Genomic DNA, 18590 nt, shown 5'->3' with positions numbered 1-18590 from the left:
GGTTTGAAAGCAGTTTGAAAATAGTGCCCTGGTACGTTATGTTAGTTGATAGACGAGTGGCCAGGGCAGAAAACGTATACAATCCTATAGACTTGATTTGAGCCTTGCCATAAGACATGAACAGCAGGTGATTAACTTTTCCAAGGCTGATTGTTTTATTTTCAGTGCAAAGCATGTTGGCATTTGGGGCAGACTTTAATGAGAGCCAAAGAGAACGGGAGCACTGAGCGTGGCGCTGTGCTTCTGGCAGGTGCTGAGGAGGGGCAGCCCCATGCACAGAACATGTCCTTACCCAGGCCAAACTGGAGTTCTGGTTTCCTCATTGCTCGGCTTAGAATTAGGCTCTAGGCGAAATATGAGGAAAGTGCATTACTGGAAATACAGATACGTAGGTATTTTCTGACTGTTACTGAAGTTCCATGCCTGAACAAGAACCTGTATCTATATGGGCTGGCAGGTTTGGTGGCATTTAGAGTATAAATTATGCATGATTGAAATGAAGTGTATTTTAGTAGCAGATAGCTGAAAAGCCTTGCAATGTACTCCTAATTCAGCGGCATTGCCTTGAGCTACTCTGAGGCCTCTTTTTTAAACTCAGACATTAGCACAAAGCACACCTCTGACTGCAGGCATTTAAAGATCAACAAGGGCCAAAAAAGCTTTTAAGATCCAATGAAACCAGGAAAACAACCATGTTGCCTTTCAGTGTCAGGTTAGATTGCCTTCTTATGAGTGCAGCTATTTCAGGTACAGAGTGCTTAGTGGTTTGGGTCTTGTTGTGTGGAGAAAGTGTTCCCCAGAAAACATCTGTTTCTTTCACCTGCAAACCGCAATGTGCTGTGAAAAGGCAGGACTGTAGCCACAGAGACCCAGGGGGCCGAAGGAAATCTGGCTCAAAGGGATGAGCGTGGTTTTCTGAACATGGTATCAAAAAGAGCACTTAAAAGGAGACAATGCTTTTAGAGTGCACCGTACGCTGCAAATTGGGCCGGTCAGGTTGCTTGGAAGCTTGAAATTCTTCCTGGATTGCCAATGCCATTTACTTAGCAGCAATACTTGCATTCTGCTCAGAATTGTGCAAGAAGAGTTTGTTGTTTTCTTTTTCAGTGACTGTAAAATGTTCTCTGTTAGAGAACAGGAAATCCCACTATCACCTGCAGCTTCTAAAATCTGTATATGCAGTATAGCTGCTGCTTTCCCTTTTATGTTTGTTTCCTCATTTCTATCTTACCATTATTGAAGTTCAGGTGTAGCTCTCATGTATGTTTTACAAGTGTAATACTACACCCTTGACTTATAAAAAATCTTTATAGCACATTATAAGCCAACAGATAATGTAATGTTAATATTATGCTATATATTATGAATGTATATGGAATATACAATAAAAACCCTCTCTTTATTCCTTTTGAATGAAAAAAACCCCACATTATGTTAGAAGTAGTGATTTACTCATTAAAACTACAGGGATTTACAACTGCTAGCGAGCTGGCTTGCCTGGCTCTGGTTTTGGTTTCCCACAGCAGTGCTTATGCTGAGCTGCAGGGGCATTTCTACTTGTTTTGGTAAACTTGTTGTGTGGCTCTTATTGGCCACGTCATCCGAGGTGGAACAGGGGAAGTTCTAGCTGTTCTTCTGGAAGCATCCTGGATATTGTTTCTTCTCTTTTAAAGTCATGGGGTGGAATTTCAACAATTTAATCAAATAGGCTTCTAATGGCTGCCTTTTTTTTTCAGAGGACGACATGAATAATTACATCAGTCGATACTACAGTGAGCCTAGCAGTGGTAAGTTTTTCTTGAAAGTGTAAATGTGAACGGCATTTTTGCATTGTGCTGTGTGCTGTAAACCAGGTGACACTGACCAATGATGTCGGCCTGTCCTGGAAATGAAACCCTCCATGGCTTCTCTTGGTTTGCTCTGTGGAAGTATGTACACAAATAGTAATTCCCTAAAGGTTGCAGGGCCCCCAGTTTGCCCCTGCGGAGGGCACTCAGAATAGTCTGGAAGTCTGGGAGGAGTTAGTTCCCCTGGCTGGGCTGCCCAGGCTGCAGCGCGGGCCAAATGGGCCCGAGAAGGAAGAGTGGGGATGGAAGTGGGGAGGTGGCCGAGCCCAGCGCTGTGTGGGGAACCAGCCGGGAAGGGGCACGGTGGTGAGGAGAGGCCCCAGGCTGGGTGCCGAGGGGGGCCTGGCGGGTGTCCTGCTGCCGCGGCATGCTCTGTGCACCGGACGGGGGGCACCCTGGGAGGGGTCGTGCTCAGCAGGGCTGGGCGGGGGTGCACACGCCCCTTCCTTATCTATATAACGTTGCATATGATAGATATATATTTTTTAAAAATGTGTGTATAGGCATAATATATTATTATTAAATATGTATATTCCTATATACACCTCCCCATATATACACAGGGATATATAAAAAAATTATGGGTGCGTCTGCATATGCACATAAGTATAATGTAGAGAAAATACTGATGTGTGTGTGCACATGTAATGTATGTGTACGTCCCACGTATACACACACAAACTCAGATATACACACATATATATTAAAGGACATAAGTAAAAATATAGACATAAGATTGTGCATGTATGTATGTAATGTATCAGATATATATCCCCAAACATACATACATGCCCATATATATATGAGGAGATTTATATACATATTATGGTATATGTGTGACTGTGTATATATATAAAGATATATGAACGTGTCTCTATACATATAAAGATGTGTGAGAGGCTGTGTCTGTGCATATACATAGAAATTGTATATAAATACATAAATATCTAAACATATATAAAGATAGATGCAGCAGGGTGAGGGCTGTGTGAGAAGGAGAGATGCTCTCAGAATATATGTGTATATATTATGAACACTAAAAATGTATCTATGTACATGTATAATGTGCTATATATTTATGTCCTTACATATGTATACACACAGAGATATATAAAGATGTGTGTGTGACAGTCTGTATATATACATACAGATTTTTAATGTATTCTGTATTATACACAAAATGAATCTATGTATATGTGCATGTGTGTATATATATATATAAATATATATAGAGACAGAGAGTCTTATTTATGTATATCCCCATATATATCCCCATATAATACATGGAGTTATGTATTTATATGTTCAGGTATGGATATGTGCATGTATACACATTACAAGTGTGCTGGGAGCGGCTGAGGGACCTGGGGGGTTCAGCTGGAGAACAGGAGCTGAGGAGAGACCTTCTGATCTCTGAACTGCCTGAAAGGAGCTTGGAGCCAGGGGGGTCGGGCTCTGCTCCCCAGGAACAAGCGCCAGGAGCAGAGGAAACGGCCTCAAGTTGTGCCAGGGGAGGTTGAGGTTGGATCTGGGGAACAATTTCTTCCCCAAAGGGCTGTGGGGCATTGAACAGGCTGCCCAGGGCAGTGCTGGAGTCACCAGCCCTGGAGGGGTTGAACAGATGCAGAGACGAGGTTCTCAGGGACATGGGGCAGTGCCAGGGCTGGGTTATGGGTGGACTCCGTGATCCTGAGGGTCTCTTCCAACCAAAGTGATTCTATATGAATATAAGTCTATGTGTATGTTTCTATATATGTAAATATCTACAAAGGTGTTTGTGTATAAAATACGAATGTGTGTGCATATGTAGATAAAAGGTATAATTTATCTATATCCGTAGATATGCATATAGATATTTATATAAAAATATACATCTGTCTGTGTACACATATGTAAGTCTATGTAAAGATACATAAAGGCTTATGTGTACATGTGTATAACCACATATACATAGATATATAATATATAGTAAATATATATTAAAAGGTGTGTGACTATATACTTACAGATTTTATATGTATTCTATACTATGTTTATAGTGTGTGTATGTATACAGATATAAATATAATGTACATGTCTATCCCTAGAAACTGCATATACATATTTGTATTAATTATGTAATATATATATATATATAAAGTGTGTGTGTGAGTGACTGGAAATACATATATTTTTATTATGTATAATATGTATTACATATAATTTTGATATATCCCTGAATGTATGTGTATCATGGAATAGTATAATGTGTTCTATCTATACTCCTATATGTAAATTGCCCATATATACATACACACAGAGAAAAAAAGAGGAGATGTGAGAGTGTGTCTGTATATATTTGATCTAAAAATAGATAATTGTATACATTTTCAAAGTGGGTGTGAGAGAGAGCCTGTGTCTGTATATATACATCTCTCTTTTATCTGTGTAATGTATTATTTAATCTGTATAATGTATAGATTTTATAGATAAACTGTTTATGTATATATACTCACGTAGGTATATGGTATTTATATATATATATATATATATATATATATATATATATATATATATCCCTATACATCCCCCATTAATGTCTGTACATATAAAGCTATTTATGTGTATGTGTGTATGCAGACAGATATAAAGACAGGTATGTGTGTAGCTACATAGGTATTTTATATATGTGTAAATATATACGAAGATATATCTATGTGGGTGGATGTCATGGAATAGTTTGGTTTGGAAGGGACCTTGGGTATGTGAGAGCTTGTGTATATATATTATATATTTGAAAATACATGAGAGTGTATATATAGACGTATATGCATTATGTAGAATATATATAAAATGTGTATACATATATAGGTATAATACATTATGAATGGGGATACTTACACACAGACATTCTCTATAAATTTGGATAAATGTCTATATAAAGATATGTATATGTTTATATAAAATCTGTATATATGTGTGTTGAAGACTGTGTATCCATACACATAAATTATATATATTTCTATTTTTAAAGGTATGTGTGTACACATTTAGGTATACACTGTGTATATCCCTTTATATACATTCCCATTATATACATGGCTATATATAAATATGTATGAATAGGCGTATATATGAATATGTGTATGTATGTTTAGATAGATAGATGAAAAGGAGGGGGAGATGTGGGTGACCTTGTCTCTGTATATACATATAATTTTGTATGTGTGTGTGTTCACGTATAGGTATATTTTTTTACATATGTTCCTATATATATGTTCTTCATGTTTATACACAGACAATGAGATATATAAAGGTAAGCACTGTATGTATTACGAATTATACATGGGGCAGATATACACACACACGTATTCTCCATATCTAGATGGATAAATCTATATATAAAGATTATTTGTGTATAAAATAGGGGGTGGGGGTTGAGAGAGACTGCAAATATATGCCTAAGTATTCTATACAATATGTCTGTGTCCGCACACATGTCTGTATATGGTATTATTCGTAGATGTATATGTTGATGTATATCCTGCTGTATACATCCTCATCGTTTATTTGGGAGATGTTTAAAACAGTGTATCTCTGTGTGTTTGTGTGCATACATATATACGTGCACACGCATATATTGTTTGAGAGGTATCATATGACGTGGATAGATCAGTGTGTGTTTCCATGTATAATGTATTGTATATGTATGTCCCTATACCCACCTTCCCCACGTACATACCAGCGGCGCTGGGGTTGGGCCAGGGCCCAGGCAGGGGTTTCCCAGGAGACGCCTTGGCTGGACCGTCTCCAACAGCTCCCACCGACCTGACCTGACCCGACCCGACCTGACCCGACCCAACACGACCTCGCGGGAGGCGGCGCAAGGAGAGAGCGAGCGAGCAGGGAGTTAGCGGTAAACGTGCGTATATGTGAGAGATAGCACACCTGTGCTCCCTTTACAGACAGAGAATGATATGTATTTAAGAGAGGGACTGTATATTATATACTATATGTATTGTCTGTGTGTACATACATATGTATACTGTATTATATAGGCGGCTCCTAACACACACACTCTCCCCATATCTGTATGGATAAATCTAAATCTATAAATATTATGTGCACATAAAACATGTGTGTGAGACTGTGTATAGGCACATACATATATATTGTATAGAATATGTGTATGCACACATATATACGTATAGGTATATGGCATTATTTGTAGCTCTGTATATTTCTATATTCATCCCCATTATAGACATGGCAATATGTATGAAGATATGTGTATCTATATATGTGCATATACAGCTATGTAAATAAAGGGGGGGCAATCCTGTATGGATATAACGGATTTTTACTGTATAGCCCATAAATAAGTATACACATACAAATATATACAGACATATAAAAAGATAGGAGGGGTGTGTATTCTGTTTACTGACAGATAATTATATGTATTTGAAGGAGGGACTATGTACTATAGGGTGTATGTGTATATGTGTGTATATATATATATAATGTCTGTACATTTATACATATAATGTATACATGGGGGACCATGTACTATTGTTTGTGTATATATGTACAGACCTACACTTTATATACCTATAATAATACATGGGTTTCATAGGTAGATACACACACACACATATTCCCCATATCTGTATGGCTAAATCTTCATATAAAGATTAAGTGTATGTAAAAAGGGGGGGCTGTGGGGTGTGTGAGAGACTGTGTGTCTGTATACCTAGGTATTATATACAATGTCTGTGTGCACATATAAAAAGGTATATGGCATTACATATAGATGTATATACAACCCCTGTATATACAGCCCCACAATATATTTGGAGATTTATAAAAAGTTGTGTGTGTCCATACAATGCAAGAGCTGTTTAAATAGGGGCTGCTAGACATTCCCCAGATATATACACACAGTGCGAGATATATATATATATTTATTTATTTAGTTGTATTTATGTTAAAGGTAAATATACGGCTGTGTGTGAGAGCAAGAATTCGTGTGTATTCTATTTAAAGATAATTATATGTATTTAATGTGGGGGGACTATGTACTATGTGTGTGTATTTATGAAGTGTTTGTACAATTATAACTATAATATATTATACATTGTGCTCATATACAGAAATATATTTCCCATATCTATATGGATAAATCTCTATATCAAGATTGTGTATATAAAATGGGAGCGGTGTGTGTGAGAATGTGTATATGCACTTGTTCTTTATAGAATATGTACACATATATATAGGTATATAGTATTGCATATAGATGTATATTCCTCTGTATACATTCCCCCATAATATATTTGGAGACTGTAAAAAAAAGTGTATCTTTATCTATATGTTTGTGTATATAATTTTAAAGCTGTATAAATAAAGGGGAAGGGGGGAGTGTTCATGTATATGTATAATGTATTATATATGTATATCCCTATATGCATTCCCCAGATATATACATACACTGATACAGATATAGGTTTATATATAAAGGTAAGTATATGTGCATATCTGCTCTATTTAAACATAGAGAATTTTATATATTTAAAGCGGGGACTACGTATTACAGAGTATATGTATCAAATGTCTATGTGTATATGAGTATGTATGCTGTATTATGTATGAGACTCCTTATACACACACACACACACACACTCCATGTATCTATCTGGATAAATCTATCTGTAAAGGTTATCTGTATGTAAAATGGGCAATGGGAATGTGTGAGAGACTCTGTGTGTGTGTGCATATATATATATATGTATATATGTGTATATATATATATATATATACATATACACACCCCTAGTATTACATATAATATGTGTATGTGTAAATCCATATATAATTGCATGTGTATAACATATATTTCATAATAAGTATTAAATATAATATGGATGTGTTTGTGTATAGGTGTAATGTATACAATATGTGTATCACTGACTGAGCATATGTTTTCTATGTAAAGAAGACAGATAATTATAGGTATTTTAAGAGCAGACTATATTATATAGTATATGTATCAAATGTCTGTGTGTATGTATGTATACTGTACCATATATGGGACGGATACAAACACACATGTCCCCCCCCCAACTTCCCACTCATATCTATGTGGATAAATCTATATGTAAATTTTATGTGTATATAAAACAAGTGTGTGAGACTGTATAGAGAGACACACACACACACACACACATATATATATATAGTACTGAATAGAGGGGCACACACACACACACACATATATATATATATGTATAGGGTATTACTTATAGATGTATATCCCTCTGTATTAATCCCCATTAGCCAATTGGTGACATATATGAAGATTGTGTGTCTATCTTTATAAAGGGGGTCATGTTCATGTATAATGTAATATTTATATATAAAAATATATACATACACAGAAATATATTCATTTATAAAGATGGAGATTCTGTTTACCAATAGATAATTATATGTATTTAAAGAGAGGACTATGTACTATATAATGTATGTGTATATTTGTTATGAGGCTCATACACACACACATTCCCCATCTCTATATGGATAAAGCTATAGATAAAGATTACATGTATATAAAAGGGGTGGGGGGTTAGAGAGACTGTGTATATACACATGTGTATTTTATATAATGTGTGTGCGTAGGCAAAAGGTATTATTTATATCTGTATATCCCTCTATAAACATATGGAGATCTACAAAAAGGTGTGTGTGTGTAGAATTTAAAAGCAGTATAACTAATGAGGGGGTCTGTTAATGTATGTATAGGAATGATGTATTATATTTGTATATCCCTACATATACACACAGATATATATATATAATAAACAGGACAGGTTTGTGCATGTTTGCATTCTGTTTCTACACTAGATAATTACAGGTAAGTATCACAGACATGCACGCACATTCACACCCAGAAACACATAGGCACAGGCACACACATGCACATGCACTCCCCAGACACTCATAGACACACACTCAGACACGTGCACACACAGACCACGCACATGGAGACACACACATAGATACCCATGTAGACATGCAGGCACAGAAACACACACACATGCATACAGACGCACACAAGCATTCATATATAGATGCATACCACATGCACACACACACACCACATACATACATAGACACACACACACATACATGTACATACAGATGCACACACAAAGAAACACTTATACACATAGACACACTTGCACACACCAATACATACACGCAGATTCACACACACACCTGCACCAACTCACAGATAAACACTCAGACACACTTGTACACTCAGAAATACTTGCACAGACACACTCGCACACACCAACACAGACTCACAGATACACAGACTTACACAGATGAGCACAGACACACGCATACTTGCACACACATACAGATTGACACACACACACAGACTCTCAGATACACTCAGACACACAGATGTGCACACACACAGGGACATGCAGGCAGAAACACATGCACGCACACTCAGGCACGCTTGCACACGTCCACAGACAGATGCACACACACTCAAACACACACACTCAGACACAAAGAGACACACACAGATATACGCTTGCACTTGGACACACAAAGGTACCTAGACACACACACATGTACAGAAGCACACAGATGTGCAGATACACTCACACACTGACACACAGATGTGCAGTCTCACACACACTCAGACACTTACACACATGCACAGACTCACACATGCAGACACACACACTGAGACACACCTGCACACACAGACTCACACTCAGATGCGCAGACATACTTACATAGAAGCACTCAAACGCACCCATTCACATATGAGCACGCACACACTGAGAGGCAGAGTGTGACACACTTGCACACACAGACACAACAGCATGCAGAGACACACACAGGCACATGCACACATAAATGCAGACACACACACACAGACACACTTGCATGCACCAACACATACAGACTCACACTCAGACATACACAGATGCGCAAAGAAACACACAGGCATATATATGCACGCAGACACATGCAGACACACAGGGACACTCATGTATAGACACATACAGATGCACACACGTGCATATGCACAGACATACTTGTACATGCACAGACAGATGCGTGCAGATTCACACACAGACGCGTACTCAGACACACAGATTAGCAGAGATGCTGACAGAAATGCACACACACATGCAGAGTCAGACACACTTGCACAGGTGCATTCATATATGCACACCACTCACACAAACACACACACTTGCAGACAGAAATACACACATACACATAAGCACATGCAGACACGCTCACACACATCAACACAAATACAGATACTCAGACACACACAGAAACAGACACATGCTGGCATGCCAACACTTGCACACACAGACACAGTCAGACACACTTGCACACACACATGCATGCATGGACGCACGCACACACACAGACACTCAGGCGTGCACAGACACATACATGCAAACTCACACATGTACAGACTCACAGATACACACAGATGTGCAGAAACACACATGCAGAGACTCGCAAACGCACATTATGCACACACTTGCATGCACACAGACCAACACATACACGCAGATTCACACACACATGCAGACTTGCAGAGACACTCAGATGTACAGAGACACACACAGGTGCACACACGCAGACAGAAACAACAGACACTCGCACTCGGACATACACATGCAGACTTGTGCACACACATAGACGCACTCAGACACACACATGCAGACTAGCACACACATGCAAACAGACACACATACTCATGCAGACAGGCACACAGATTCATACACAGACACACAGGCGCACACACATGTGCACTGACACCCACAGGCACAGAGAGATACATACAGACACAAACATGCATGTACAGACATGCACAGAAATACATAAACACACAGATGAACATGCAGACAGAAACACATGTGCAGAGACATGCACAGGCAGAGACTCACATGCAGACACACACACACAGACAACCATGCAGACAGAGATGTGCAGGCACGCATATACACACAAACACATGAACACAGATATGCACACACATAGAAATGCACTCACACACTCGCCACATGGATGTGCAGACACACAGACACAGAAAGCCACAGACGTGCACACATGTATGTACACAGACTTGCATGCAGGCACAAACACACACAAACCTACGCACACAGATGCCCGTACTGGCACATGCAGACACAGACTGATGCATGCACACAGCTACACACACAGATAAGCACACATATAAGACATGCATACAGACAAACATGCACACCCAGACACACTCAAAGACTAATACACAGGCATACAGGCAGGTGCACATGATCAGAGGCATACAGACGTGCAGACACAGTCATGTACACAAAGACACACACAGATGCATAGGCAAACATGCAGCCAGGCACAGACAGACACATGCACACACAAAGACATTCACTCACACACACAAAAAAATGTATATCTAGACACAAGCAGGGGGGGGTATGTATTTTATATCATGTACACACAGCTGGAGGTATATTGCATTATTTCTGTAGCTGTATGCCTATTTTACCTAGAGAGCAAGCTCTATCTCTCTATAAATATGTATCTATACATGTGTATATTAATAAAACTATATAAATAAAAGCTATTTTGTAACATGATGATTTTGATCCCACCACCTCAGCTGCCCCCCTGTCCCAGGTACCGCTAGCTGGTTGGGCCCTGCTGCCAAGCGGGTCTCTCAAGCTGCCTCTCTCTGCTTTCTTCCTGCAGATAGCGGCATCCCTGAGGCAGCCATCTGTGTGGTCACCACTGCTGCCATCGATGTCCATCGCCCCAACATCTCTTCTGACCTCTTCACGGTGGAGGTGCCGATGCGGCTGGGCAGCACCGGGACGTCCGCCAGCATCACATCGGGCAGTGCCTCACGGTCGACCGTTAGCTCAGGCACCCAGGCCTGCAGCGAGAGCAGCCAGACACTGGGCTCATCCCCGGACTGCAGCACGGCCTGTGAGGATGCTGCAGAGGCTGGTGCTGGCCCACGGGCTGACCTTGCGCCTACCCAGCAGCAGGTGGCCCAGGCCATGGTGCAGGAGCTGCTGTCCTCCCTGTCAGAGGAGGCCTGCCTGGCACAGAAGGGGCTGGATCCTGTCAACCTGAAGCTGCCCAGCCCAGCGGGATCAATGGGGGCAAGTCCTGACCTGGGCCATCGGCTCAGTGTCTACAACTGCAAAAACCAGGAGAGCCTTGATGTCTTCCAGCTCAAGCCACTCCTTGACTGCCCACAGGGTGCCCCAGTGATCGATGAGAACTACGGGGCGCTGGGGACCCCAGAGCCACGTCTGGGCAGGGTTCCCAAGGCATAGGGAGAGCCTGGGGCCACAGGGACAGCTGTAGGAAAATACTCACTGTGTTGCATCACAAGACTGCTGCCAGCAAACCCGCAGTGCTGGTAGCACCTTGTGGTATCTCTTGCAATGGCCACCAGCCTGGGACCAAGCCAGCATCACCTCTGGCCACCAGTGCCCATGAGGCATGACAGACCTGACCTTGCCACCAGCTCTGGGCCAGGTGGGACCTGCGGTGTCCTCTGCAGAAAATGGACCTTCCAGCAGTCTTCAGCCAACATGGACCCACAGTGCCTGTGGAACAGACTATGAACCTGTCCTGCTGCCGGCCCAACAGTGCCCAGGAGCACTACGAAGCTGCTGGACAGCCTAAGTCCAGCCTGGCCTCTCTCCGCCCAGCCTGAGCCTACCTTGAAGCCGAGTGCAGCTGGAAAGGGAGTGGGAAGGGGAATAAACACTGACAAACACATGCAGCCTCCTGCCTTGTATCCCTCTTTCATTTCCTTTGCACCCTTCCCTTCCTTTCTCACCTGCCTTCCCTTCCTTCCCTACCACTCTATGTGACACCCCATTGCCCCCCCCCAAAAAAAACAACCCATAAACAAAACAAAACAAAACAATCCCAAGACCACAGTGACCCCACCTCTTTCCAGTACAATCCTTTATTTGCCCCTTTTCCCCACCTCACACTACAACTGCAGTGCAGGGTCCATCACCATCACTCACTTCTTCTTCAGGATTTCTGTCATCTCAGGCACGGCCTGCAAAAAACAGAGCTGGGGTAGTGCCTGCTCTCGCTCTGACCCCCAAACTCTCCCCGTGCAGCAACCACACCCCCAGTTACACTCCCCACCCTCCCGCTCAGCACACCACTCCAGGGGCTGTGGGTCACCCCAGCTCACAGCACTCCCCACTTCACTCCTGCTGAATAAAGCCTCTTAATTATTTAAGAGAGCTACATTTCCATTAGGTGGAAATAATGCATTCGTACAAAATTTATTAAGGAAATTGTCTACATGGTGTTTGTTCAGAATGTGACTGTCTCTGGCTTACAAAAAGGCCCGTGCTCACCGCTGAGCCAGCGGGCACCAGTTCAGGAATGGCATTAAGTGCTGGCAGAGTTTCTGCCCACGCCTCTCTACAGAGCCACTCCAAGCTCCCGCCAGTCACCCATGCGGACATGCGCACACGAGCCACAGCCGCCTGGACATGGGCTAGCTCACAGCTCAGTTTTCCCAGCGAGAACTGCAAGTTCCTGCAAGTAAGGCAGCAAGCCCAGGCAAAAATAAGGACTCCTGCTGCAATCTAAATGCAGTGCCAACTCTCTAGTTTCATACTTTATGAAGCTTAAAAATACATGTAAGCACATATGTGCAGTTTTTTCTCAAAATGGTTCATGTTCAGGAAACCAGAATAGAGGCAGGATTGGCTGTGATTCCCTGCCCCAAACACAACACACACACACACTGCCTTCTACTTGCAAGGATTACATTTTGAGACTGAAAATAATTAAATCATAACGCCAATTATTTAACAAAACAACCCAAAGCAAACAGCCTCAAACAGACATCTTTAACATTTATTATCTTATCTACCTGTCTCTAAGCTATCATTAGAGCCCTGAAAACATTATCCTGTGCATCGCCAACTTAGCCATACCTGAAATAAGTCTGCCACCAATCCGTAGTCTGCCACTTGGAAAATTGGAGCTTCTGGATCCTTGTTAATAGCAACAATGGTCTGCAAGCAACAGTAAACCACCATGTGAATATATATGTATATAGATACATATGTATACAGATACGTATATATAATCTCCTCCTAGATTACAGTGACAGGCCTTATCCAGGAAACACGGGCTAAATTATCTCCAAGATACTTGAAGCCAAAGATACAAATTGCAACATTTAACAAAGTTTTTTCTTTCCACCTCAAAACCAAACCAAACACTTCTTCCAAAAAACTCTCCCTTCCCTGCTCATTGCATACATTGGACTATCCTTCCCCATTGAAACGTCTAGAAAAAAATTACTACAAACTATTATCTGCAAGAGCTAAGCCATACCATTACAGAAATAACTCAGAGATAGCTTTTAAATTTAAAAAAGTACAACAAAGCCATGCCTAAAGGCCTCTGTACTTACTATGGGATATCTTATTTACTTTGTCACACAATAGAAAAATGCACATGATCAAAATCCCAACACAATGGTCCAGAAAAATGTTTTTCCTGGTTTAAACTCTTTCATACATGTAAATTATTCTGTAAATGGCTGTGACAGCTTCCAGCAAAATGAATGTGGATGTCCACATCAAAATCTACAAGAGGGTAGGGAACACTCCATAAAGGACGAGGAATTAAAGAACAAAAAGACAGCTCATACAATGAGCTGTACACCAAGCAGGGTCTAAACCACAGCAGTCCCGTACTGCCTTTCCACCTAAATGCTGCCAATGCAAACTGTGATTCGAGGCAACCAGAGTCCTCAGGACAGTTCTAACCCAGCAGTTATTCAATGCACCCACCTGCCACTGCCAGGTAGCCACACTTCATGTGTCTGTTTTACTCCCTCTGCTGAATGTACTTGTCCAACAAAATTAATGGCTCAGTAGCATACACCTAGTGGCAGTAACCCACAGATACAAGTTTGCAAATCCTGTGGTTTTAGGCCCACAGACATGTTTTTCTTCACAGGTCATTCGTACCCTGTGACTCACTATAAAGAAGGACCACAGCGTATATGCAACAAGGAAATACCTACAGCAGAGCGCTGCTGCTGCCCTCTCACCAGCTCATAAGCAGAGACCTGCAAGTATTCCAGCAGTGCTTCCCCAAGCTGTATTGTTTTTATTTCAGTTGCCTCATTTGCGAATGCAGACCTCCACTGGTAATTCTACAGTGCAGGAAGCAAAATCCAGGCTGTGATAGCTGAGGACACTATCTTCACAAAAACTTCATGCTCTGAGGCCCTATCAGGTTTTCCAGAACCATTCCCAGGGGCTAACACTGAAGGCTGGCGACACTTCACAGCTGCTGGCTCTGTCCTTATCACAAAAATAGTTAACACCAGTTGCTTGCAAAATTGTCTTAACCTTTAGTCCAGCAGCCTAGTCCTTCCTTTGTCTCCACATTAGCTGGAATAACTTTTTAATAAAATCCAGTTCTCTACCTCATCGTTAAATCAGATTTTCCATTGTAAGAAGCAAAAGCATCACCTTGCTCGCAACAGACCCGTTGCAAGTTAAAATCTCTTAGAAAGAAAAGATACTGTAACTACCTCATGAGGGAATTAAAAATAAGGAAAACAAGCAATGATGATTCTCCAGGTCTCCTCAAAAGCTACATTTTCTACCTTGCTGTAAAAGGACAAATAAATTATACATTTCACTTGGTAGAAAGCATCTTACTACTTCAGAAAACGTATCCTGAAGCGTGCAAGTTCACAATGCCAGATAATTCACAGTGCTGAGGGAAGACAGGGGACACTCCAGAGAGTTCCCATGGCTGCATAATTCTTTCTGTTTGTAAAAACTGGATCTCTTCAGTAACTACAACATCTACATGCTTTGGCTAAAAGGAGAGCAGAACACATTTCAAATACGAATAAGTAAAACTCAATTTTACAATACACACATGCATTTACACTACCAAAACTAAGATAGGTGGGATAAATTAAACTGCTAAGAACGCATCTCATATAGACAAATTTCATCTTCCCTTATTTCCTATAAAGAACATCAAAATATCAAACACAGCATTGAAAACATCAAAAAAACAGAGGTTTTGCTGCTACAGCACAGGGTAATATTGCTGCTTGGTATTTTTATATCAAGTAATAGGTTCCCAGTACTGCTGGTGGTCTTAACTGAGATAAGGCACAAAATAAATACAAACAGGGTCAGATCAAGTTTTAAACAGCTTTGAATACACAGTTGTCAGTCAATGGCTGATACTAATCCCTGCCGCCCATCTTCCCCCCACCCAAAAAGCACAGTTGAAGACTAAACGCCTCAAAACAAAGACACTCTTAATACTGTGGCCCATCAGCTACTAGCAGACTCCAGAGAGAGCTGAGGACAGCCAGGGCGGCTCCGCATCTGCGCTGCTCTCAGGGACTCTCCTGCTGTCTGACTCTCGCTGTTGCTGCGCTGCGAGCAGAAGACACTGTGGCAACGTTGCTCCACCCAAACCAGTGAAAATACATGGCTACCGACACTGTTATACACACCACTCAATAGCGACCTTCACCCCTGTCTAGCATTCATCCTCCACCTCCCCAATTTGAGAAGACTGAGACCCCAAAAACGGTGATGTATCTCAAAATCCAGCTTGTATGTTATTCCAAAAAACACAACAAAACGCAAAAAGAGCTGAACTGTAAGAAAGCACAGATCATCCCACCACACAGGCTGGATTGTGAGGACAGCTACCAGTCACCTAAACTTACGAGTCTGTCATTGGTTAAACACAATGATCTGCCTGTAAAGTTTTGCAAACTTTTTCCCTGGTTTTATAAGCTATTCAGAGTTCTGGCTTTGGTTTCTTCCAGGAAGCGTAAATTCATTCCCCGGAAAAAAAAAAATATAGATATCTATTTCCTTCTTCTAATATGACTTGTGGGGAGGCAGGACAACATACAGTTCTGATGCTTGGCATTTGATAGTATGATTCAGGAGATAACTCTGCTCCTCATTCCAAACAATGCACTGTGGATCAAACTGGCAAGGCCAATTTCAGATTATTTGCTTTGGCAACTAATGAGTTAAACCTTTTAAAGTTTTACTGCCATTTTATAATAGGTTTCCATTTGAATGGCTAAATGCAGGAATGTCAGACATCTTTTACTTTATGGAATACTAAGTTCATAATTCAAACTGCACATTGTTATGCATGAATTAATGTCATACTTTGAAATAAATGCAAATGGAACTATTGTATAGAACTCAGGCATACGTGGTGTGTGTGGGTTTTTTTGATAAACAAAGTCAATTAGCTGCTTCTACTTACCACTTTGGGTTGTAGTGCCATGGTTTTTCTACTATGTTAGATGGGTTTTTTTGCAAGGCTTAGAGGTCTAGCATGTTTTAAAGAAGCAGACAATCTGGCAATTTTAACATTAAAATAAACCCTGGAAAGCTGGCTGATGTAAAAGCAAGCAAGTCAACTCATTTCCTTCCTCAAAAGTATTTTCTAGCACATTTATCTTTATATACCTTGCTGTCTTTCATCCCAGCCAAGTGCTGGATTGCTCCCGATATTCCCACGGCAATATAAAGTTCCTAGAAGAAAACAAAAAGGGAGACATTTTTGGTACTCAGGACATAATTTCAGTAAGCTCTCACAAACCTCACTCAAAATCGGTTACATGCAGTAGTTTTTACATTACAGTCATTTTCAACATTAAAGGCAGCTGACAATTGGTTCCTTTCCCCACTTGGGGCTGCAATGTAACTGTAAAAGGAGAGTCCCAAAGGAGCATCTGGCAAAGACAGATGAGGGGAAAAAAAATACAAAACAGAGATCTGCAGCAAACATAAAGAGACTGTTCAGCTAGAGCATGGGGCAATGAGTGTTACCCATGACCCTGGAGATTCCCAATGCAAATATTAAGCAAGATAACCTACTGATGGGTAATGCAGCACATGAAGAGAAAAGCCAGGCTTTTTTGTTTGAAGGATCCTTTAAGTAAGACAGGGTGCACAAAGCTGACATTCAGGTGTTCAAACCTTTAAAAAGCTTCCTATATGGCAGGATAAAACATCTCAGATACTCAAGCGGGCTAGTGCACTATACACTTCTAGCAATAGTTCCTATTTACCCCACCCCTTAATATCTATATGCCCTAAAGCTTTTCTTCTCCCATTCCCTATCAACTCCTATACAGGATGAGTACAGAAGTGCTTCCCAGGTACATGCCAACATGATCTTTACACTTCATGGCTTCCTTTCTAGCATCTCCAAAGAGACTTACATTCAAAACAGATGAAAGTTTATAGAGAAATAGATCTATATCAACAGTTGTAATTCACAGCAGAAAAACAGGTTTTTCCCTCGGGCTGAAAGTCATCCAGGCTATCATCTATCCAAAATATTTGCAGTTCTGTGACAGTTTTCCCACCACCACGAGTCCAAGTAGCAGTCAAACCTATACTGTTTAGCTACCTAATTTTACAGAAGAAAAAGAAAGTCCTTTTCATTCAATAAGAAAGTACCACTCATTCAATAAGAGGAAACTGTAATACACAAAACTAGTCAGGGTATCATCTGTCAAAACCAATTAAAAAGGGGTATTTATACATGCTTAGAAAAGACACAACCTCAAATACTAACAGAATTTCTCTTTTAAAAATACCAAGGTTAGTCTATATTTGAGAACGTACAAATCTAATTCAA

The 18590-nt window shown here is 40.8% G+C and overlaps 2 protein-coding genes across 3 annotated transcripts in view; one reads left to right on the top strand and one right to left on the bottom strand.

Annotated features, from left to right (window-relative positions):
- Positions 1–12385, top strand: part of TMEM266 (transmembrane protein 266) — a 95928-nt gene extending 83543 nt beyond the window's left edge. Inside the window, exons 13-14 of the mRNA XM_080351339.1 lie at positions 1737–1787; positions 11622–12385. Of these exons, the coding sequence (XP_080207465.1) occupies positions 1737–1787; positions 11622–12214 (644 nt within the window). The 3' untranslated portion in view covers positions 12215–12385. The remainder of the gene's footprint in view (positions 1–1736; positions 1788–11621) is intronic.
- A 50-nt stretch (positions 12386–12435) lies between these two features.
- Positions 12436–18590, bottom strand: part of ETFA (electron transfer flavoprotein subunit alpha) — a 31657-nt gene continuing 25502 nt past the window's right edge. The window contains exons 10-13 of one of the 2 annotated variants that reach the window (XM_080351421.1): positions 17411–17476; positions 13856–13936; positions 12880–12957; positions 12436–12490 (exon numbers count right to left, since the gene is read on the bottom strand). In XM_080351421.1, the coding sequence (XP_080207547.1) occupies positions 12919–12957; positions 13856–13936; positions 17411–17476 (186 nt within the window). In that variant the 3' untranslated portion in view covers positions 12436–12490; positions 12880–12918. Of the gene's footprint in view, positions 12491–12732; positions 12958–13855; positions 13937–17410; positions 17477–18590 lie in introns of those variants that run through there. The other variant, XM_080351420.1, reaches the window with a different exon arrangement.

This window comes from Nesoenas mayeri, assembly GCF_963082525.1.
Source record: "Nesoenas mayeri genome assembly, chromosome: 11".
In the NCBI taxonomy this organism is placed as follows: domain Eukaryota; kingdom Metazoa; phylum Chordata; class Aves; order Columbiformes; family Columbidae; genus Nesoenas; species Nesoenas mayeri.
The sequence above is the reverse complement of the archived record's forward strand: the minus strand, read 5'-3'. Positions and strand labels throughout refer to the sequence as shown.